This window comes from Phlebotomus papatasi, chromosome 5 (genome assembly GCF_024763615.1).
Source record: "Phlebotomus papatasi isolate M1 chromosome 5, Ppap_2.1, whole genome shotgun sequence".
Classification (NCBI taxonomy): domain Eukaryota; kingdom Metazoa; phylum Arthropoda; class Insecta; order Diptera; family Psychodidae; genus Phlebotomus; species Phlebotomus papatasi.
In genome coordinates this window covers 585,342-610,662 of record NC_077226.1, presented here as the reverse complement: position 1 = coordinate 610,662, position 25,321 = coordinate 585,342, and the positions used below count along the sequence as shown (strand labels likewise).

The window sequence follows — 25,321 nt, the reverse complement described above, 5'->3', positions numbered from 1 at the left end:
GCTTACGTAGGTTACAAAAAAGTAGTTATACAATGTTAAACATCCATAAGAGTTAGTTTAACGTATGGCTTACAGGATGGTCCTTTTTAAGGCTTACTTAGAGCATTTTTTGCCTTATGGCATGCTTTACATGAATGCATTTCTTATGATTTACATGTATTTATTACTACAGTTTTACGGAATTTGCTTACAAATGCTTTACATGTGTATTTATGTAAGGCGTCCTTAAAAGCCATAAAAATGCATCAATAGCTTTGCTATGCCTTACAAGTACGGCTTACGTAAGTGACAAAAGTGTGGTTATACCGTGTTAAACCTCCATAAGTGATAGTGATTAGTAAGGTTTACATGCACTAACATGTAAAACTTATGTAAGGCATCTTTTCGCTGCTGGGAGCTGTCTTAACGTCACATTTGAAAGAGACGAACCTTTTGTCTCTCTAGTGTTTTGGGCGCCATTTTTTCGCGATGGGGTCTGTTTTTCTATCTTGACGAAATTGACCACAGTTTCCTCAAGATAAACGTGTGGAAATCGCGAGAAAATTTGTAAAATCACGAGTGGGAACTCCTGGGATTCCCAGTGAAGTGGGAGATGAGCGTAAAGTGCGTGGGAAAGGACTAAAATTGGACTCATTTGGATGGATCAGTGAGTGAAAGAGAAAAGAAGTGTGGTGAAAAATAGGCCACAAGGCAATTTTCCCAGTTTTTCCGAGTCAATTGCCAAAAAGCAAAAATCATGTGCAAATAGTGATTTTGGGGCGGAAAAGTCCGCCCCAAAAACCTATTGGAGTGAGTGAGATAGAAAGTGTACTGAAAAATAATTGTCACAGCAATTTTCCTGGACAGGAAATTTTTTTGTACAGGGAAAACTCTTCAAGGGATGCTTTTTCATTCACTTAAAAAAGACAAAAAATGAATGAGAAATACAATAAATCAATCTGAAAATTTTTAAAGTCGATTATCTCGGAAACTATTAGAGATAGAGGCATCAAACTTTACATTCATTTAGAGCCTCTTCGTCCTGACAGGGTTCAAATTGAAGCAGTTGTTTTTTTTTTTCAAGAATTATGCATTTTTATTTAATAAATCTTCATTTCTTCCCTTCTCACATTTCTCTCTCTTATTTTCTTTTTTTTTACAAAATGATTCTTTTATTATTTCTTTTTTTGTTTTATTTAAATTTGTTGTGGAATGTCCTGGAGTACTTCCCACTTTACTTTTTTTTCTTATTTATTTTTTTTTTCACAAGTATCACAGCTCCCACAGGCGAACTTTTAAGCAAAGCCAAATCCCTCTGAGCACTCATGGATGGCCTTATAGAGGCACTCTCGCAATTTGTCGTAGGTCTTATACACCGGTAGATCTAGCTGATTGAAGCTGCAAATTTTAAAAGAAAAAAAATAAATATATCCATTTGAGAAAAATTGCATTAGTAACAATATTAATTTGTTGGATTGTACCATGTATGTGCCGATGGTAGACGATCTGTTCCTCTGTCGTCGCGATGAATCTGAAATTTCTGGATACCATTCATGCCCTCGAGAGCAGCAAAACCCTGAAGTGGCACCTTCGATGTCCCAGTGACAAACTGAAGGAATTTTGCCCGATCAGCCTGATCGAAGCTCCTCAGTGCACGCCAGAACCATTGAATCTGGAAAGTACATTGAAGAAAGTTCAAGTGGGGACTATCAGAATGGAGGGTGGGGGGAGGGGGTGATATGCATGGATAAAAACTTTAAGTCATACAGTGACCCTATACCGAATTTCATGAAGATCACTTTAGCCGTTCTTGCGTAATTCGTTGTCAAAACAGCGATTTTTAGAAAGGACAAAGGCATTTTTATAAGGACTCCCAGCGTTTATCGTCCTGGGTCCCGGCAATTTTTCAATCTTATATCAGTACCTGCAAAATAAGCCTACTCTCGTTTGTGGCGATTCCGGGACCAGCGCCCATATAGTTTTGACCATTCTCCTTTGTGTATTTAAAGAAGAAATAAAGAAAAAAGAAAAAGCCTACCTGAATTGACGATGGACTGTACTTATGATACTCTGTATTGGCTCTTAGATCCTCAATATCAACATTTGGTAATCCTGATATCAGCAATTCAAGTTCTTGTTCATTGAAAATACTTATAAGACGTTTCGGTATGATATCATAGAAGCCCTCGAGGAAGGCGGCAAGTCTTTAAAAAAAAAAAAAAAAAAAAAACAATTAAATAAATAAATAAAAGATGTCAAAATTTGCCCATTATAAAAAGCAACTTACTGTTGTTTAATTGAACCACTCATCTTGAGCTGACACACAAGTCTAATGTATTCAAGTTTATTTTCCTCTGTCACAGGAATATTCCTTCCATTTGTTATGAGATCACGTATTTCAGTCACACCAAATTCTTGTAGTTCCAGCGAAAATGTCAATTCACATCCCAATGTTGTGATATTGTTCTCCTTAAGATATACAAGACCTTTGTAGAAGTCATAATCTTCACTTTCCATATCTGTATACTTTACACGAATACCCAAAATGTGTTTGTACAGGGATCGTGTAAAATAGCATTCTAGTAGTTTGTTGTCATAGATGGCTTTGGCTTTAAAACAAAACAAAAAACAAAAGACAAAATAGAAAGAAAAAAACCAAGAAATATTGAGGAAAAACTCACCAATGACCCTTCCAACAAATTTATAGTAGCAGAGATGATTTGAATTAGCATGAGATGATGGATTAATCATATAAGTGACACGATCTCCAGGTGACACAGTGAATAGGGCATAGTTTGGATTAAATATTTCCCGTGATATTATCACATACCACTCCCTCAGCAATCCACCAGCATCTTGACCTTCTTCATCTACCAATGGGACAAGAAAAAGATATTTTTTTGTTGCTTAATCTTTCCAGAAAAAAAAGCAAATTGAAAGAAATTATTTTTACCTTCAAAAGCAATGTAGAAGCGATTTTTCCATTCTTCAGGACTTCGTCGATAGAGTTCTCTGAAACTATCTTCAAAAACATTCATCCGATTGACATGAATGGCCAATTCTTCGCGTCGGATCCCTTCGTCGCATCGTTCCAATTCGGTCCGGAAGTAGCGGCGTTTGACATCAAAATCCAAGATACGCGTATGATCAACTAGAACAGCAAATGGTCCATCGGCCAAGTGAGTTGTGTACTGTCGCAAGATTTGATTGAGAACAGTTCGGTGTTTCTCTGTTCAAAAGAAACAACAATACAAGATAAAGGGTTGTAATGTTTGTAATCTTCAGTCAAGATGTTTCAAGTATAAAGTGGGCCAAATCGAACTGCCAGTGACGTAGATCAGAGGTGTGCAAAAACAGTTGAAAGCGTTTTGACCATTGACGTACATGTTTCATTTGACGTTTATTCGGTTTCAACGGTTCTTGCACGCCTCTGACGTAGATACTTATACTCGAGTGGTACAGTATTGAAAACTCAGATTTCTGAAATATTTGCAATAGAAAAATAGGAATCGAATAATTTTGCAAAGATTAACTAGGGTAAATTTAGCTAATTCAAAACCTGCTTCAAATGGAAATTTTGCGCTACTCCAAATGGAAACGTCACTGTTTTCATGATAAATACAGTACTAAATTATTATATTTATATATTTTCTATACCACAGATTCATTATTTAGTTAATTTTGCTACAAATAAAGCAAAAATCCATTCGTATTCACAAATTTTAATTTGTTAATTTCTCAGAAAAATTAAAAGTGTACTTTTCACTATCGAATTTTTTATCGATTGACCATGTTTTTCAATGAAAAACACAATGAGGTGACTGTTATTTATTCGTTTTGTTTAAAAGTTATGTCATATTTCTGGTTAATTTTAGTTAAATTAAGTGGTAATCTTTATTGCTTACGGTCCGTGAAGTTTTCAAATGATATAATTACTTATTTCGTGAATAAAAAGGGGTTTTCTGAAGTGTCTGCAAACACTCCAATAAGAAACCCCGGAAATATGATTTTTATTTGAGAGATTTCCTTATTGTTTTCGATGGGAAAGGAGAAAAGACCAGGAATAAGAACAAATCGTGAACTCAAGAGCAACACAAAAAGGTTTTGGAAGCCTTTCATCGCTGTTCCACTTACACTATTTGTTTCCAATTAGAAAATTTCCCTTGTCTCCATTTAGATTAATTTGTTTCCAATTGAAGCATTTTGCACTCGCGCATTTTTCTTGTATTTAAGAGGGTTTTAAATTATATTTAAAGAATTTTCACTAAACAGTAACATTCTAGAAGAGTCAAGGAGAAAATTTATGTCTTCAGAAAAAATATGAACTTAACGTGATGAATCTTCTGTCAAAGTTAAAGCGTCTGGAAATGGTTTTGAATTAGGACATTTACCCTACTTTCCCCTAGGTGAGGCTTGCTAGGAGAAAAAAGCTGTAAGGGGTTTTAAATTGGGTCTAGAATTAGTTCATTTGTTCTTTCAACTTACCAGCAAATCTGAGAAATTTAGCATGATGCCTGATAAACGGTGGTGAATTGTGACATTGTGGTGTATCGGATGATTCAGAAACTGTATCAAAATTGAGTGCAATGGGTGACATCGGTTGCATGACTTCCTGAAAGACATCCCGTCGATTTTCTTGTGTGGTACCATCGGTCCGTCTAGCTGGAGCATGAGTGAGAAAGAAGGCTTCAACGGCACATTGAAAGACCAATACAGCATGATGATCATGCGTTTGCTTTAGCAATTCAAGACAATCACTCAATGTCTGCCAAAGTCTATACTGACGCAACTGATGTATATCTCTAAATTGTCCACTAGATGTATCATCACTTTCCTTCTCAACACGCCTAATCTGAAAGATTATCTTGAGTGTACGCAGGAAGAAGGTCTGATTGCTTGTCTTAGCCACTAATGGTGCCATTGATGGTAGCTGAAGATCACCAGTTGCCCTTGGACGACCTTCTGATGATACAACAACAACTTCACGGGTAAATCGATCCTGAAGGGTACCCCGTCGAGATGGTTCTTCAGCTGAACCACCTACACCACCATCTGATGTTCCAGCTGTCGTTGTTGCTGTTGCTGCTGCTCCTGCATCCAAATCAGCCATCTTTAGTTCATCCATCAACTTCTTTATTTGCTCCTCCAGCAATTGTGCCAATTCCCTGTATTTTGTCAAATATAATTGTTATTATTTGGAAAATTTAATTTAGAAAAAGATATTCACAGTAGAGATATTCACAGTAAGACACTTACTTGACAGCATTGAGCAGCAATTTGATAATATTATCTCTGATAGCTGTACTGCAGTGACTGAGATTAACTAGAAGATTGGCAATATTGTCTAGACCATCCTCTGAGCATGATTTTTCCGATAGAACATCAACAATTGTCTCCAGAATACCCACTGAGTAATTTTTAATGAATGACGGTGCCTTTTTGTCATCTGAATCACCATCAGTTGGCAATGCAATACTCATATATGCCAACAATCTCAGCAATTTATCTGTCAATGGACGACTTTTTCGTATATTTGGTGCTCTTAGCATAGCCACAAGACGTCCAAATGGTGCTTCATCGAAGGTTTTTGGTTCGGCATCGGTAAATGTCACGGGAATTTGTTTGGTCGCTCGTACTGTTGGATATCCAGGGGTACGTTTCTGTGGTTCACTTGGTGCAATTCGCCCACCAGGATTATCCAATCGTACCAGTATACTCCAAAAATCATCTTGTTGACCAGATGTTGTACCACTTGCAGCAGCAGGACGACTTGGACCAGCTTCAGTTGTAGCTGATGCATCCGATGGTGCGGTATCATCTTTATTTGTTGGCATGAAGTATGCTGCAAATGTCTTTGCCAGCAATGTCAGCAGTTCAAGGGCATGTCGACAGGTTGAATTGGCAGCTTGAGGATGCAATAGGAGTTTCTTTGTTGTATTGCAATAGATGAAGACATTGGCACGACTTCCAAGAGCTGGATCTAGTCGAATATTGAGCCACATTGGTCGTTCTATTGGTTTCTTTGAGCATGACATATCTGTTGATGATGATGATGATGACATTTGACCCTTTCTACCCTTACCAATGCTATTGATAGATTCCATTGGATCATGACCAGGTGACCCTGATGATACCTTCTTTATTGATGCCAAATCAACAACTTCAGCTGTTCTCTCCATTATTGCCAGCAATGCTCCAATGATCCAACGTCGGGTTGGTGCATGAAAACATAAATTCCGAATTACCCGTTGGAAGCGCAAAACATTGAATTTGGGTGCATCGATGAATAGCATTACAAGAAGGGATGCCAGGGCTTCCTGGTCCAAGAAAGCATTTCCCTGTCGATCCATTGCACTGGAATACTGACCAAGAAGGGGCATAACACCTTCACTGGAATGTTCACCACCGCTCAAACCCTGTAAATTGCCACTTTGACCCCAACCACTACGAAAGCGGGATCTATAGCAAAAAACAAAGGAATAATCATTATTTATTAATCGTTCAATCTGACCCTACATCCATGGACGTACCCAGCTAGGGGCAGGTGCCCCCCCCCCCTAGAAGCGTCAAAAAAAAGTTCAAATCTTTCCAAAAATGGGCCTAATTTTTCAATTCATAATCGTCAGTTAAATCACCATTTGTCGTAACTTCCTTTTGACAACTTACTTTTTCTTTATACTTTTTCTTTAAATTTTAATATGTTGTAGCTGAGGTCAAAAGCTTTCCAACGGTGGGTCGCACTCCTCCCTCGATGTTCCCTGACCCGAGCTATAATCAAAAATGTCTTGACCGGACAATATTTTAGGTGTTTATGATGCGATTTTAATTAAATTTTAGCCTATATTGTACCTGAGAGCAAGATCTTTCTAATAATTGGTCCCATCCGTCTCAACCCCAATCCAACTGTACCCCGACTCTTACTATATCCGTATTGACCGGACTCTATCTCCAATATTTATTAACCGATTTCAATGAACTTTCTTTTCTTTTGTTGGTCTTCCCCACTCACTCAGTGTGTAGAGGTAAACAATATTGAAATACAATGTGGAAGAAAAACCATCCATATTGGAACGAATATTGAAGAAATTGCCTACACACTAGACAAATTTCCTTCAATAATCCAAATTTATGTCCATATATTTTACTAATGTGTAGGCGATTTTCATCCATATTAGATATTGATTGCAAATATTGATGAAATTTTTCCCTAGTGTATAGACAGCTTAAGATTGTGTAGGAAAAACTCTTTAATATGGACATAAATATCTCTAGTATGTAGAGGCCATTAAGGATGAGTATATTTTTAAAAATTTGAAAAGTAAAAAAAAAATTGCCCCCCCCCCCCCGTAAGTAAATTTCGTACCTACGCCCCTGTTATATAGATACTTTTTATCTCACTGAAATCTCGACTGAAATCCTGGGTACGCCCTTTGTCCACATTCCCCAATGCACTTTGAATAAAATGAACTTACCTTGGTGTCTGATCTCTGCCTCGATACCTCAAGACAGTCGATGATGAACTAGATGATGCTCCACTCAAGAGATTCATCACATGTTCCTGCATCAATTGCCAATCACGCCTGAGATTCTGGGCTTCAGCTGCCAATTCCGGTGGTAAAACAGATATTTGACTGTCTTCCATGTCCGTGAGAATGGACTGCCTGAGGGCAGCTGGTAGATTCTGAAAGAAAGCAGCTGCATCAACTGGATCATTTGGATTTGTCATCGATTGTTGATCAATTCGCTGCTGAGTTAGAACTTCTTCTTGAATATGTGGTGGCAATGCTGCTAGAAATTCCGAATTAATTTCACCAATTTGATAATTTCGCTGTGCAGCATTCCTCTGTGCCTCCTCACGATTTCTCTGCAATCGCAAATGTTGCTCAAGTACTTCATGACGCATATCAGCTGGAAGAGCAGCTAGGAAACTCGGATCAATGCCATCTGGAAGATTTGTCAAGGTATCCAGAGGCATTTGTGATTGATTGCCACCACCTGATGATGGTGCTGGGATTGATGATGGTGCTGGAACAGATGATGGTGGTGTTGATGGGGCATTTTCACCTGATTCAGTGCCTCCTGTATCAGCATTTGATGCACCTACAGCTCCAGCAACGGCAGATTCTTCTTCAGTTTCATCATCTTCACCAACTTCATCATCTTCATCATCATCTTCTTCTTCAGCTTCTTCAGCATCATCCTCGTCACCTTCTGTCTCATCATCACTCGTTGCCACCTCAGTCGGCAACATACCACCACGATGTGGTACAAAACGACGTATATGGAAGACATCATCATCACCTTCTGATCTCTCACCTGTACCAACTACACCAACATCACCATCACCATCTCCAGCATCACCGCTCCTCCTCCTTCCACCATCTCCAACACCCTCAACCGTTTCCGTCTCCGATCTCTCACTATCCTCACTCGATGGGGCTGTTGTTGTCCTGAGGAGTATCTGTGGTTCTTGCTGATTATCCTCTTGATCCTCAATTCTGATCTCAGGAACTGAATTACCACCAGTACCATCATCATCCACCCTAACATCGGTATCATCATCACCAACAACAGATGATCCATTGCCAGCGATTGATGGTGTTGTTGTACCTTTGGATCTCTCAGTATTTGGAATTTTTTTGCGTTTTGCAGTAACTTTAGCACCGTCAGCTGTACGATGTACTTCCAATTCCTTGAGGATCTCCTCACATGCCAATTGACAGACGTAAGGCTGCGTCTCGAGACCCAGTAATTTGGATTCTTCGACCCAGGCTGACAGAACACTTGGTGTATTGGTGAGGGAACTGGCTAAACTACGTCCAAATAGGGCAGAATAGTCAGCTCTACAAAGATACAGAAATTAGACACAGGTTACATAGATACAGTTCATATCACTGAGAAAAAAAGGTGAATCTTAAAATTATATTTTTTTTAACGACTTAATTTTATTCTGCCAAAAAAAGAATAAATTTTAATCTTTTCATTCATATCTCAGATTAACTTTTAGTCGAAAACGATTATGGAATTTTAGTAAATATGAAAACAGGGCCAATAAAAAACCAGTGATAAGCTCAGATAAGCTTATGGTAGCTAAGATTCTTTACATGTGACCTCGAAATGCGTGCAACTCGGGGTTCTTGCAACTCGAAATGCGTGAAAATTCGATTGTGAGTTGAATTTTGGGGGTAAAGAATCGCGTCGAGTAAACTGTTCTCGGACACCGAAATGGATGAAATTGGCTCGACGCGATTCTTTACCCCCAAAATTCAACTCAAAATCGAATTTTCACGCATTCCGAGTTGCAAGCACCCCGAGTTGCACGCATTTCGAGGTTATCTGTACAGAATCTCAGCTACCATAAGCTTATCTGGGCTTATCACTGGTCATTTTCTATTTTAAATAGTCCGAGTGGGGAAGTCGAACAAAAAAATCATTGAAATAGGTTAATAAACATTAGAGATAGAGTCCGGTTCATTTGGATATAGTAAGGGTCGGGGTAGAGACGGATGGGGCTCATCCGTCCTTAGGACAGTTTCAAAGTTGCCCCAATTCAAAGTGCCCCAGTTCCTATTTAACAATCGCAGAAATTGACATATAAAAAAAGTTGTGTTGGAATGCAAAAGTTTTTTTCGGCGCCTAACGACGCCGCGCCAAAAACTTTTCAGCGGCGCGCCTCAAAATTTCTCGACGGCAGCGGCGGCTAAGAAAAAAGCTGGGCGGCGCGCTAAAAACAGCTAAAAGTCGGCGCGCGCCGGGCTCTGATCTGAACACTTTGAATGCTGATGCATTATTATTTGAATAAGCATTTATTGGATTTATTATAATTACAGTTTATACTTTTGAAGAGAGTCAATAAATGGAGTGACTTGGATTTTGACTTACCTATCTACAACATCAATTGCACCTTCTTCATTCTGTCCAGACGCCTGCGGTGAGAAGATGCCAAAGCCATTGTCCATCAGTACCACGCGTGTTGCATCCCTGAATGGTGCTGATGACGTCGACGGATGACTACTAGGTCCAAGGAGTCGTTGCAGTATCACCGGCTGCGTTGTATTCCTCGCTGCTATTGATCGCAAATAGTGATATCGTCTGACACGATTTCTCTGTGCTACAGCACCACCTCCACCATTGGCACCAGTGCCATCTGGTGTTAGATTCTGCTGTGTCGAACTACCCATTAACAATTGCAAATTACCAGCAGCTGTTGTTGGTGCAGCTGCTGTTGTACCATCTCGTGTTATTTGACTACCCCTACCACCACTATCACCTGTATCATCGTACATTGCATGGAAATAGACACGTGGACTACTTGTATCCCGTGCAATATCATGAGATGATCCAGCACCATCTGGTGTCTCTGCATCATTTGTATCAATTACATTGGAATTACCTGAGGTAACACCAACTCTCGGATACTGTATCATATTGATATCTTCGGTATCTGGACCACCACCTGATCCACTTGGTCCACCCACATCACTACCCCCACTACCACGTTCAATTTCAACAAATGTGGGTGATCTCATGCCATAGACATGTTGTTCGTACATCTCAACAAATTGGCGGGTTTCTTCATCAACTTCAACATCACTTGGTTCTTCTGGTTCAGCCTCTTCATGTTCCTCCTCCTCCTCATTCTCCATATCAGCCGGTTCGGCATTTTCCTCACCACCAGCCGATTCAGATTCCTCAGAATCACTCGATGATTCCATCGTATAGAGATCCTGCCATGCTGCATCATTGCCCTCTTCGTTCTCTTCCCATGGGGCACTTTCACCTTGTTCACCTGCTCCTCCTCCTCCACCACCTCCTGCATCCCCATCAACCCTACCACCACCTCCTGCTGCTGCTGCTGCCCCTGTACCACCACCATCACCAGCAACACCACCAGCTGCCACAGATGCTGACACTTGGGTAGTTGCCGATGAAGATGACGATGCAACAGCAGGACGATCACTAGAACCATTTTCCTGTGGCCAGATAACGGTAGACACAATAACATCAACATGGCCACCTTCAATGATCTGTGTTGGTCGTGGTGCAGATGTCCTTCGAGCATTCCTCTGTTGATGTCCACCACGTCGACGTGTTACCACGGACAATGTTGGTTGATTTGTCAATCGAAGGAGAGTCTCGAGGGGTTTTAGGACAGCATTTAGGGTGGCTATTGTATGGGGATGGGCAAAATCAACTTGTTGGGTGACACGGGCAAGATCTTCAATTAAATTGAGACGAACCATTCCATAGAACATATTGCTGCGCCTAGAGAAATTATCAAACAAGGATATATTATTTAGGGTCAGTGTTTCCATTGTCGCTCTTAATATGGATAGGGAAGTGAGCACGGAGTTATAATATAAGGAGATATCAGAAAATCAAAAATGTATGCATTTTGACAGTTTCGAATCGTGGCTCGCGTTGACAGTTTTCCGACTGAAAATTTGTTTCTAGTGGAAAGACGTCGTCGATATTTAGTTGCAAAAAATTGAACTATGAGTGATATTTAGTGAGAAAAACTGACGAAATCTATTCTTAAAGAAGTGCAGTGTACCCCAGTTTACGCATAGTAGCGAAAAATTACCAAATAAATGTACATTCCACCGGTAAGTTCAATGTGAGACATGCTGCATCTTATTTGTGCTCTGAACAAAAATAGCCCAAAAATTTAAGTAAGTTTTCTGACAATATCAATGAATAATAATTTTCAGTTTAATGAAAAATATTATGTTTGAGTATTGTAGTTTCTTTTCTCAAAACGGTTTTGCTTAAAAAAAATGGAAGTATAAAAAATATTTAAAATTATTTTTTATTATGAGAATTTAAAAATTCGTAATTTTTTAGCTTAAAAATTTACTATATAGCAAACACTTGGAGACTTCCAAAAAATATTCTAGATTTGAATGTTATTTTTTTCACAAAAAAAACTTAAGAAATTGGCGAAAAACTAAGAAAAGCAGGCTGTCATACACGTTCACTTCCCTTTTCCCTATCTATATTGAGTTTGAAACTTTTTCTACTTACCTTGGCATCATCATTTGTTGCCTCAGTCCATTTGTTGTCATCAACAGTGGATGTTCCGATGGGCTATCTTCAATTAAAATTGGTATCAATTGTGCCAAAAGTTGTATGTGAAAACATTTTTTTGCCATATCACTCATATGCCATGTTCTTACAAGTGCACTCTTCAGTTCATGTATCAAAATACTCTGAATTCTCCCAACACCTGACATTGCTGCCAATGATGATACCAACATCCTTGCACTTGCATTGCATTCACGATCCTGATTTGAATCTGTCCATGGTATAAATGTGTCAATTAGATAGGCCAACAATGGTGTGTCTTTTGTTAAATTTGCCTCTCCTTTTGGTATTGTATATTCAGCCACAATTAAGGCAACAGTTTGGTAGCTTCGGACTAAATCACTGAGAAAACGCAATAGGACACCTTTGGAGATCAGTAGACGATTGGTATCTTGGGTATCTGTTGTTGGTGGTGCTGTATTTGTTGTCCAACGTGGTGATCTACCATGTGATATTCTATCATCAGCCATTGATGAATCATTGTCATCATCATCGGGAATTTGTGCTGTATTTGATGATCTATCACCATCATCTGAATCAGCTGGATTTGGTGATTTATCGTCAAATTCTGCGGTGGTATCTGTTGCAATTAGGGCTGATAGGAGAGCACTGATAACATCATGTGTCACACGATCTTCAACAGTGTACACACGTGATGTTGTTGATTGTTGTCCCGTTGATGTTGATGCCAGTTTAACCAACAATTTCGGTTCATCATCATCATGTTGTCCACTAGCCGTGGTAGATCGTCTTGCCGTTGTTGATGTTGTATCTAGTCGTAGCATTCTTTTAGCCACACGTACATACATTTCCGGACATCTAGCAACAGCACCACTAAGTTGTCGTGTCAAATAGATCAAATCCCGATAGCCAGCCGGAATATTTGGCACCAAACGACTCACAATAACACTCTCCATAGCCAATTCCAATGTTTTTGGTTCTTCAACCGTATGACGTATCAATAGTAGAGCTATTTGGAGAAAATCATTATTACCTGGTACATGACGCATCCTCAGTAATGCCTCAATTCCGCCATTTTGTGCAAAATATTTGGCATATTGAAAATTTCTCGTAATCCTCAAGCATGTCTTCATCAGTGAATACTTGACAGATGTATCAATAGATAGTGGTAGTAGATCAATTAATATCTCAAGTATCATTTTAACATCAAATTGTTCAATACCCCTAATTGGACCACTACCAATTGACACATAACTACTACCACCATTTCTCTCAATGGCCATTATAACTGGCTGATAGGCACCTGTTTCCTCATTAACTTGACTCATACAGCCAAAATTAACAGTAAATCTGTGACGTCCAGAACGTATACGTACACTAGATTCACCATTTGTAAATGCCTCATTAATTGTTCGATTGTTAACCATTGAAAATGTATTCCATTGAGCTGTAGCCACATCATACCATTTCCATGTTCGCCATGTACCACGCATCATAATTGATTGACGATGTTCTAGCAGAACAGCCACTTGTTCGATTTGTTTAAAGATAATTGCAAGATGTGGAAACCATTTGGGTCCACTGACTTCAGTACTAAAATGCGTCAGACGATGATCAAGGCGTTCCATTACCTATGCAAAAAACAAAAGATAAGGTATACTCAAGATCAGAGGTGTGCAAAAACCGTTGAAACCGAATTAACGTCAAAATAAGTTTGTTCTGGTAGCGTTTTGACCATTGACGTACATGTTTCATTTGACGTTTATTCGGTTTCAACGGTTCTTGCACACCTCTGCTCAAGATGAATAAAAAACAAATAATAAAGTAATAAGGTGGGCCTGATCGGGCTAGTGATGACGTAGATACTTTTTTGAGGTTATGTCAAAAATCATCTGTTCGTGACTCGCGCCAAAATCTCCTACGAATACTTTTCTATAAAATGTTTGGAATATAATCTAAATCAGGCCTGTGCTAAAATAAAAGCCGAAATGAATTTAGTGGTGCCAGTTGCGATTCTTCGAAATGCCGCGAAAATTCACGTTGAGAAAATGAGAAGATTTTCAATGTGAAAATTGTTTAATTCCTTAGAGTTAAGTCATTTTCACAAGAAAATCCTTTTAATAATTTATTTGAATACAGTTATTTGGATTAATTGTGAATAATTGTCGATTTTACAACAAAACACATTGAGATGAAATTTTGAGGTGGAAGACTCATATTCTTTTGAGCTGTCTCAAAATTCAGGATAAGTTTGAGGAAAAACCCTTTTGTACAACACTATTTTGGTTAAAAAGGAATGCAAAAGTACATATTACAAGAAGGGACACGACCTGCTAATAAGGATAAAATAGAGTAGAAAATATTTTGTCGCATTTCAGAGATTTATTGCAACCGCAGCGCCGCCAGACGTTTGTCAAATTTAGATTATACGTCCATGGATGAAATTCATTTAGTAATTTGGAAAAAAAATCAACTTTTACGAAGCTGCAACATTACGAAGGTGCAAAACTTTCCCCTACTTATTTGAAGTTCATTAGCCAGAGAGGAACAATAAATATATCTTTATTTACGAAGAAAATTAATTAATTTTTGCAAAATTATTTGATTTTTATTTTTTCTATTAGAAATTTTTTGACAAATCTGATTTGTCAACACTGTGCCAGTCGGGTAAAAGTATCTACAGTAGACTCTCTGTCAATCGGGAATATGGGGCAAAATGTCATCCAGTTTATCGATAGAATTGGGCGCCAAAGCCTCTGTAAATTCCATAAAAAGTGCTCAATTGTAAAGGATCACGATAAAATAGGAAGAACTACAGCGAATTTGAGTGAATTAGCTTCATAATTAAACGTGAAAATTGTCTACAACATTTTTCGTCCGATTGAGTGAGAATCTACTGTATGTCACTGTCAGTTCAATTTGGTCCACCTTATATACTTGAAAAAATCTTGAGGTATACTTACAATGAATATTTTGAGAATTAAATTGGCCCTTCCTACTGCCATGGCCGTTGGAAAACGCAAATCATGTCCCTGATGTGGATCAAGCATCAATCTAAGTAGATGAAGTCGATTATCTGTCTTCTCACTGATTGGTTTATTGCTCATGAGACTGACAAAGGCCTGCCTTGGTGTTGCCTTACTCAGGTATTTTTCATAGTAACCCAGACAATTTGCCACTTCATCCAAAATAACCATTAGCATATCATCACGCCATCTAGTACCATTACGTTTTGCAATTGTTATCAATAGATCCAGGGCTCGACTAACCAATGTTGGCATTGTATCAATAATATTAAGGCATATGTATACAGCACCATCTGCCCATCTGTCGAGTTCATCTGTTGCAAGGGGTATTGGTGTTTCGGGTTCTGTTTCGGCATCAGCTGCAATTGTACTACCCTCAACAAGATTATCTGGCATTTCTTTGAGACTCATCAAAATAGCATGAATATACTGTTCTTCTTCACCCATATCAACATCCATATTTCTCTCTGGTGGTGCCCTCTCTGTTGCTATTGGCATACTCAAGAGGAGTTCTGTGGCCTGTTCGACCGATGTCGCTTGACGCAGTGCAGCTGTACAGTGATCATGACTGAATCCCATATCCATCAATTGACGTAGATGCTGTGGATTTACGGGTTGCTGCGGTGGAGTTACATCAGTAGTACCTGTACGTCGTGGTGCTGTTCCAACAACAATTCTTGCAGCAATATCAGTTGATGTCATACCCGTTGATCCTGCCACATTTTCCTCACCATCATCACTCTGTCGTTCACTCTGACGTTCCTTAATGATAGCTTCAGCACGAAAAATGTGCCTTAGTATAACCAATGTATATTCCTGCATACGATCACTGAAATTGTGTATTGACACAATTTTTCTCAATTGTTGAATGGCATTGAATGCATTCCTCTGTACTTCAATGAGATACTGTACAACATCAAAATCACCCAAATCTCTCTGTCCACCATTTGATCCACCTGCTCGTTGATTAGTCGGCAATGTATGTGGTGTATGCAATATAGCCTTTGGATTTATCAATCTCTCCAACAATGTCAACCATTCATTCATAAATTCCACCGTTGTCTCTGGCAATTCATTGTTAGGTGTTGCTGTTGTCAGTACCCAATTGAACACCTCAAAAAATGCCCTTAAACCACCTTCTTGGACAAATTTATGCAGCATTAGGTGAAAGGCATAGCGTCGTTCGTCAAATAGCATTGGCATGGTAAAACCAATGCTACATATTAAATAGGTAAATTTCATTTTGGGAAATGGTGATGGTGGTAATTTATCATAAGATAGTCCATCGACAAGAGTAAAACTCAATACACGTGCTATCTCACGTGATGTCTCAGCAAAACATGGCGGAACAGTTGGTATTGTTTGACCACGACGCTGACGCAATGGTGAACCAACACACAATTTCACCAATAAACCAAAAAGTTCAGCCAGAGCACGTCCAAGACGTGATGAAACACTCAATAGAACATTGATGTATCTATATTTGTAATGGAAGAAAAAGAAAACAAAACAAAATCAAATTAATATTAATAGACCTTCATTAACCCTTTAAGGACGATTGGGTCACCCGTGTCCCATAGAGAAAATAATTTTTCCTAACTACCTGAAGTTATTTTTTTCTAATGTTTATATTTATAAGATACTTCTGCGTAAATGTTGTACATTCATAACTTTTTACTCTTGTACATGACTTCAAAAATGGAAAAAAAAAATTCATGATCAACGAACCCGAAATCATCGACATATTATGCCCGGAACAAGTCTTCAAGAGTCTTTGAGACCGAAAATTGAATGAGACTTTTTTTAAATTAATTTTTGATTGTTTTAATTTTTACTCGTACTCTAAATATTTTTTTTTATTATTACAAATATATTCAAGTTATTTATCCTTCAAAAATAACAGAGCAAATGACTAGACTAGTCGTCTAGAAAATTTTGTGCCTTTTTCATCAACATACCTGAGTTGCGTTGGATTTGCTGTTCGACTCTTTCTCATGCCACTTTTATCTGGTCCACTTGATCCTGATGCTCCTGATGCTCCTGCTGCTGCTGCTGATGCTGCTGCTGCTGAACCAATTGATCCACCAGCAGCACCAATTCCCTCAATACTCTGATCACTCGATGTTGATGATTGTGTCAGATCAATTTCCATAATTCCCCCACCTTCGCCACTTGTTGTTAAATTTTCCATTGCATTGGTGACACCATTGCTTCTTGCATCTGCATCTGCATCTCCATTGGCATTCCCTTGTGCTGTATCATCCCTTACCAGTCGATCGAGATCTTCTTTGCCAAAATCACAGCCTTGCGGTATGATGTCATCTGTACAGAGTGCCAGTAGTAGGGTACTCTCCCACACGAGAGCCGTATACAGTTGCACGAGACGCCTTAGGAGACCTAAACCCTGTTCTGAGTCCTGACCCCATTTCTGTAGGCTGACTGTACGGACATTATTTTGACCTGTACGACATACATGTACTAGCATAACTATATAGCCATGTGCTGCACTGATTGCATGAAGAAGGGGTGTAAAGGCTGGTGTTGCAAAGGCTGCTTCGGGATCTGGACAATTTGCCAGTTCACTGAGTAGTACACTACCACCTGGATGTTCTAGGCGTCTCTGTAGTGGCTCAAGACGTTCAACAATTTCACTCAAATGCTCAAGGGCTATACCAAGGACCATTGGTTCAAAGGCTAAACTCATGATACTCTTGCAGACTGTTGCTACACTCTGGGCTAGGGCTGTTACTGAACAATCAACTGGGAGATTTGGTAGGGCTAGTACTTGAAATAGAGGCTGTAGTCCACCTTGATTGACAAATTCACGACAATGATCATCGGAATTGGACTTACTCAAGATGGCATCGATAAATTTCATTGTATTGTGAATGTAATCGGTAAGGGGAACCTGTTGTCTACTTGCTGATTGTGCTGATGCATCATACCTCTGTGATGCTGTACTGGCTTCTTCTTCATCATCATCCTCATCATCACTACTACCAGCATCTTGTGGTGTCTGTTTCTTTCCACTACCCTGACCACTTCCTGCATCCCGTGACGTTGTTGTTGATGCTGCAGCAGCTGGTGGACGCCAACACATAAAACGTCCACTTGATCCCAATTCTACAAGATCCTTCAACAATTTAACAATAGCTACCGTAGCAGCAACAGTCAATCTTGGATGATGCCTCATAAATTCATCAACAGCACTACCCAAATTTGTTGCAGTATCCCCAATACTACTCCTTCGTCGTCGCATAGCTGGCAAATAATTTGGTGATAGCAATACACGAAATAATCGATCAAATGGATTATATGCAAGAAATGCCTCCAATCCTCTACCATTAAGGCACAATGCACTAAAGACATTTGGCAATGAACCAAGAACTTCCCTTGTAGCTGGTACATCTTTCTGCAGTAATGCCTGAAGTACAACATCAGTCAATCCATTGTCCTGTAGGGCTGACAAAAGGCTAGGTTCTTGAAAGACATACACTGTAACAACATCAGTTGCCAGCAAAAACAATGATGGTCCATAGTATTCGGCATTGCTAATAATATGACGTAGAGAATTTGGTAGACTACCTTCCATAACATGAGGAATACTTTCGGCAAATGCACGATCTTGAATGGCTTTTTTCAGAAAATTTAGCATTGATTTTAGTAGTGCTGCCCTCTGTGGTAGGCATACACTACTAATACGATGCTGCTGTTGATGCAGTATTCTTGATGTTTCACCAACAGTATCACTTGCATCAATCATGGCCGTATCACCAGATTGGACTTCAGTTATTGATCCACCTTGTCCAGATTCACCACCACCTGGCCCAAGGACACCTTCAATATTTTCCGTATTACGACATTTGGGTATTATTTCATCTGGTTGATCAGTACGACATGTTTTCACTTCAACTTCCAACCGACCAATAAAACTACTGAGACCAGCATGTGCCTTAAAAAAATAAAAATTAAAAGAAAAAAAAACAATAACATTTTAAGAAGGTGTTCAACCAAATGATCAAAACCCCAAACCACTTCAATCGACGCAGTGGGGCAGAATACCCAAAAATTCTTGGCAAAAACCCTGAAAAAAAAATTTATTTTTCGAATTTTTGAAATCTAACACCGCCAAATAATAGTTGACTAATATCCTCAGTAAACCCTGTACCCCGTTTTTTTTCTTAGACATTAAACTACACAGTAAAAAATTGTGTGAGAAATAAGGTTGTGTATGGGAAAAGTTGTGCATTGTCACAAGCATTTTGGTTGTAAATTGTAAAATTACTATCATATTTGTAGTAGTACGATACTAACATAATGCTAGTAAAATTAAGTTTGTGTAATGAAATTGGTGTATTGGAAAATTTGTTTGAGAACTGTCAAAATATCTTTGTTTACTATTGCAATTTTTCTAAGATTTTAGTAATTTTTCGCATTTCTAACTGTCTAATTGTCTTCTAGAATCATTCATTGGATTCTTAAAATATGCCTCAGTCGTAAAAAATGAAGAATAATTATGTAATAAGAGAAAACAAAGGAAGCATCATGTAAATTAGAAAAATGACGATGCAACTCTTGGCCATTTGCTTAAGAGAAGTAAGCAAGTTCGTGGCGCAGCCGGAAAGCACGAGACCATCAACGCAAAGGTTCTGGGTTCAAGTCTCAGACCCTCTCTTCATGTTTTTTTCTTTTTTTTTGTTCTTTTTGTTTTTTTTTCTTAGTTTAATACAGAGACTTTTCACAGATAATACACATAAACCGAACAAAATTGCTCTACAATCAAAATTATAGACAGGAAGCCATTTAATAAAATTGACAATACACAACATTTCCAATACACAAATTTCACAACCATAGCGCTCGTACAAAAATTACCAACGATAGTGGTTGTAATTTTTTTTACTGTGTAGATATATGAACTAAAATATTAAATAAAAATTACCATTTGTAAAACTTTTTAATTGACTTAAAAAAATCAATTTTAATTCAAAAATTTTGTCGTGAAATAGTAAAACAATACGCTCTTTTATTTTACCGTTTTATAAATATTTCTATGATTGGTTTTGAAAGAAAATCGATCAGCCAAGAAACTGTTTCTAAGGGATCTATACACTGACAGTAAATTTGTCAAAAATAAATCAGACAACTTTAAATCGGTATTTTTATAAAAATTGAAAATGAGTTATTTGCACTAATATTTTTTATTGCTTTTTCTCTGACCTGTCACACAAAACTGGGAATAGCAACAAAACGAAGAGTCAAAATGAGTTGAAACTTTCAAGAGATGTTAGTAAGACTATTACCGAGGACACTATAGCACTTTTAAATAAATAATACCTTTATTGTCGCTGTAAATGTGATTTTTGTGAAGACCGCCTGGAGGCGGTCTTACCCGTTGGAGGGTTAATAGCCCAAGGACAATTTGTCGAGGAAATCCTAAATTACATTTTCCTAGAACAAAATCATACCTATCTCCTAATTTTCCTTGTGATTTTCCAAATTTTACTTATATATCCTTAAATATCCTTAAAATTATGAAAAGGATTACAGTTCAGAAGTAAGGTATTTCAGGAAAAATAAATTTATAAAATATATGCAGAAAAAATTTAGATTTTTATGAATTAATAGAAATTTAATCATTATAGAGAGTCATTCAGAATGCAAAAATTTCATAATATAGTTTCTTTGCCAAGAATTTAGGGTATTCTGCCCCAAACTGTTCGATGGGAATAATAATTGTAATTTTTTTTTGATTTTCTCACCTGAAAACTTGCCATATCGATATTTGTGATGAGATCAATAACTCTAACAGCTCGTGTGACAAATGTTATATGCTCCAATTCACTACCTTGCCAATTGATCACCTTCAACAGACTCTCCATCATGCCACACGCCACCAAACTCTCACCACCAACTTCATACGTAGCCAGATGGTACAGGAAACTGAAGAGAGCTGTTGCCAGGGGTAGTGGAAAGGTTTCCTGTGGTGCTGTAAGGCTACAAATGCATCCCCTAACGAGTGTTGGTAGGAAACCATGATAGGAATTAGCACCGGTTACATCAATAATCATTCCCAATCTTGAACTTGGTTTTTTCGGTAATGTTGGATTTCTATCCAAATGAATAATTGATGTCATTGTTCTCAATGCAGCTGCATGAATTTCCACCAAATCCTTCCCATTCAACTCAAGTAATTCCACCAATTCTTCAAGAAAACCCGGATAAATGAGTGAATGGGTTTTTTCATGAATGGCATCAGAATAGACAAGAACGGAGAGTGCTTGAAGTCTCGCTTGGACAAATTGCAAACGTGCCTGATGCTCATGGAAGCGCATTGATGATCTGAGTCGCATAAATAGATGAATTCGTTGTTCATCTGACAATCGATCTGTACTGCGTTGAAGTAGATGAACTGTCAAATCACGTGGATCACTAAATTTACCACGTGCATCATCAATATTAATTGTTTCGAGATCACCGCGTTTATTGTAGAATTCATAGTAGAATATTGTTGCTGTTGGTGGTAATTTGGCATCATGATGACAACATTCAGCCAATCCCAGACCATATTCACGTCCACCCCAACTTTCAGCAATAAAATTCAGTCGTCCAAGTAGTGCCGTCCGTGTTTCACCTGTTAAACGTGATAGGTAATTGCTACGCTTTGAGAACATATACAGGAGATTTAGGACACCAAGAACAATTTCCATGTCAATTGACAGCAAAAGGGCACTAAGGTGCTCAATTGAACTGTACAAATGACGTGAGAAACTGTGTTCAATGAGGAGTGTTGTGAAATTGAGAACCAACAGCACCAATTTAACTTCCTGCAATAAGAAAAGAAATTTTGATATATGATCACATATATTGATACTAAATCAAATGGCTCTGTGAATCATTGGATGGATAAAAAAAACTAACCTCAGGACTAAAGTTAACATCAATCTCGATGTGCCATTCACTTCGTTGAATATCAGTGGCCTCCTCGAGAATCCCATCGAATATATCCAGTACTTCAATCCAATGGTACAATTCGCACTTGCCAAATGTCCATGAATCTATTTTGCCCAATTCATCGGCCAATTCACTTCTCGAACAATTTCTCAGCCGATCAATTAGTGCCTGACATTCCGGTGAGACGTCCGAATTGCCACGCTTCAGTCTAGATGTGTCGATTTTCATCTTAACAATTCCCTCAGTCTCCAATCCACGATGTCAACTACAAAAAAAGGCCAGTGATACATCTAGATCAGCTTTATAAATTTTATAAAAGGGAAATCTTTTTTTTTTCAAATTTCTGAAAATGAATTTAAGTTTGTTAAATCACATTGAATTATGTACTATCAAAATTAGTGTTCGCAGCACCGGGTACCCTGTTCCTCTGAATACCCGGGTACCCGCCAGGTTTTTTCACGGGTTTAGGAACCGGTTCCTAGCCACGGAGAACTTAAAAATACGCACAGCTCCATCATAAAATTACCAAGATTCTGTGTAAAACTACGCACAGCTCAATCATAAAACGGTTGTGCATGTTTTCAGCACAATTTTAGCTGGGGTTACAGGGTTCTTTGGGATAAAGAGAGTTATTATAGAAATGTTTTTTACTTTGTTGGTCCACTCAAGTTTGTGCTCCATGAAAATCATACTCGCTAAAGCAAAAATTTATAATTTTCCAGCAACGTATCTATAAAACAGGATTCCTTAGCACATTTTTCTTTAATTTAACTCTTTCGTCTCCTTTGGGACTCTGGGTACCCATGGAAACAACAATTTTTTTAGACTATCTGGAATCGATAAAAATCCGATTCTTCTGGATAAGTACAAACTATAAGGATGTCCAAATCTAGGATATTTTTTGCTATTATTATTTGGAAAATTGAAATTTGTCTCCTTTTCGTTCTTTTGGGGACGAGAGTTCCCATGAGTTTTCCAATTTCCCAGAGGCGGAGAAAATTCTTTCTCTACGAAAGTATCATATTTGTCCACTGAGACTTACAATAAAGTGAGTTTTACTGAAATTTGTTCGCTGGATATGTTGTGGTCCGGAAAGAGTTAAGAAATTAGAATTAATCTCTTTCTTTAACAAAGAGATTAATTCTATATCATTCTTCTACTTCTCCTATATCATTTGAAATTGTGGCCACAAGTTATTCCACAAGTGGCCATAAGTACTGCCTACACCCTAAATTGAAGGTAAAAACAAAAAACAAAAAAACAAATTGGATCATTTTTTTTTTAAATGTTAACCTCTGCTTCACAAAAATGACTTTGATGGTCTCTCTCTCTCTCTCTCTTGTTTCAAAGAACGAAACAAAAACAAAATTGACAGTTAATCCGGAAAGCAAGCGCCCATTGTGATATTTCACAAAATGCACTTTTCTCCCAAGAAACAAAAATGTAAAAAAAAAAAAAGAAAAAGGACAAATTTACCGTTAGATTTGTTGCTCCTGGTAGCTCCGGGAGCTGCAGTGAGCATTGGATTTTCCACAAATTAGCAACACTTTTCACGGGGATGGGATTGACTTCTGAGAAAATGATTTGGGGTGCGCACCAAAGTGTCCAATAGTTACTATACACCCACCCCACCATATAACATAAACTTTTGAACAACTGAAAATCCAGTATAAATGAGACTCAAATATACTTTAGTTTTTTCGTACTTAAAAACACAAAATGTATTCTTGAATTTATAAAACTTGTGAAAATAAAAAAAAATCACTTCAACTTTTCATACACTTTGACGACGTTTGATCACGTTGACGACACCACAGTTTCTTTACAGACAAAATGGCTCATGGTGACGCATGTCAAAAGCACAATTACATTTTCTTGACATTTTTCCCCCCAAAATGCGCTGACATGCATGTCACACGGAAAATTTTATTTTGGGACAATTTGTGCCAGGTGCGCTCTATCCGTCTGGAAGAATTTTTGCAATATGGTTATTCTTTACGCGGTATAAAAATATTATATGGCTGGTATAAAATATGTAAAAAAAAAAACATAATTTCGAAATTATCACAACTACTTAATAAAGTTTGCCAAAAATATTAAAATAATTATGACAAAATTTCATGTCGCGTACAAAAAAACATAACCTAACTTAAAATCAGTGTTTTGAAATCAACGGTCGATAAATTGTGGATTATAGAGCGATGGCTTATAGCGGGACTCTACTGTAACTCCGCAAAATTCTAAGTGGAATATTTGCGTTTATTTCCACGGAAACTCGCGGAAAAATAGAAGACAAATTCCAGGGAATTTTCTGTTACTGTAAAACTTTGCGGCCGATCGGCTACAGGGGCCATTTTACATGCTGTCAAAAATTTTCGTTACCTTTATTTGCACCATGGACCTAAACAAACTTATTTTGACATTTATTCGGTTTCAAACGGTTCTTGCACACCCCTGGCTTTAGAGGCATCTTTATGCTTTTGTGATTATTAAAACACCTTTTTTTTGTTGTTTTGCTTTATTCTCCAATCTACAAGTGCTGCATTTTAGTTTTTCTCTCTGAAAATCTTTACATACTTTTCCTTTTACAAGTTGTTTTTTTTTGTTATAATTATTTATTCCTCTTGAATTTATTTATTTTATTTTTTTTCTTTTTTTCTTTTAATCATCTACAATTCAAAATCGAAGGTCCAAATTATAAATCACTCATGACGTGTCACACAGTGCGAAAATATTTACTATTATTACTATTTCTGTTTCTTTTTTTTTGTCTTTTTAAAGAGTTTTTCTTTTACTTTAAACTTTTCTTTTTCAAGTCAGAAGGGAAACCTACTGAGGGGTACTCTGAGGGTGATTTTTGGTGTTTTTTTTTTCTTGACTGTATTTCCTTTTTTTTCGAATAGAATACAACAAGTTTAGCTGAACAATTGAATTATTTCAAATAATTCTGTTTTTTTTTCTTTTTTTTTGTTACAGGATTAGGGTGGTTAATTTTTTTGGGTTGGTTGTTTAATAAATAAATAAAAAATAAGTGGGAAAATCTATTTTAAAGTCAATCCCTCAAAAAACTCCTTGAAAAATGTTTGATGAATAAGAATTTGGAAAAAAGAAAAATGGAATGTGTTTGATTTAAAAAAAAGAAAAAACAAACAAAAAATTAAAAAAAAAAACAAGAAAATAAATATAAGTTTTTCTTTATATTCTTAGGGCGGGTTATGACCGCAAGGCAATGTGTCTCTCACTTTATAATCCTCATCTTAAAAGCTAATTTATTGGTTACTAGTTTTTTTCTTTTATTATTTATTTATTTTTTTGTT

The 25,321-nt window shown here is 37.6% G+C and overlaps 1 protein-coding gene across 1 annotated transcript; it reads right to left on the bottom strand.

Annotated features, from left to right (window-relative positions):
• Positions 1–1,048: 1,048 nt before the first annotated feature.
• Positions 1,049–23,860, bottom strand: LOC129808715 (E3 ubiquitin-protein ligase HUWE1). The gene is made up of 16 exons (XM_055858497.1): positions 23,481–23,860; positions 21,972–22,269; positions 20,813–21,877; positions 17,009–19,002; positions 14,988–16,527; positions 12,004–13,655; positions 9,862–11,244; positions 7,452–8,822; positions 5,236–6,438; positions 4,465–5,144; positions 2,933–3,208; positions 2,661–2,849; positions 2,267–2,588; positions 2,018–2,183; positions 1,461–1,651; positions 1,049–1,377 (listed from the first exon to the last, which is right to left on the bottom strand). The coding sequence occupies exons 2-16, from the start codon at positions 22,230–22,232 to the stop codon at positions 1,275–1,277; spliced, it is 12,396 nt and encodes a 4,131-aa protein (XP_055714472.1). The 5' UTR covers positions 22,233–22,269; positions 23,481–23,860; the 3' UTR covers positions 1,049–1,274.
• Between the last annotated feature and the right edge of the window lie 1,461 nt (positions 23,861–25,321).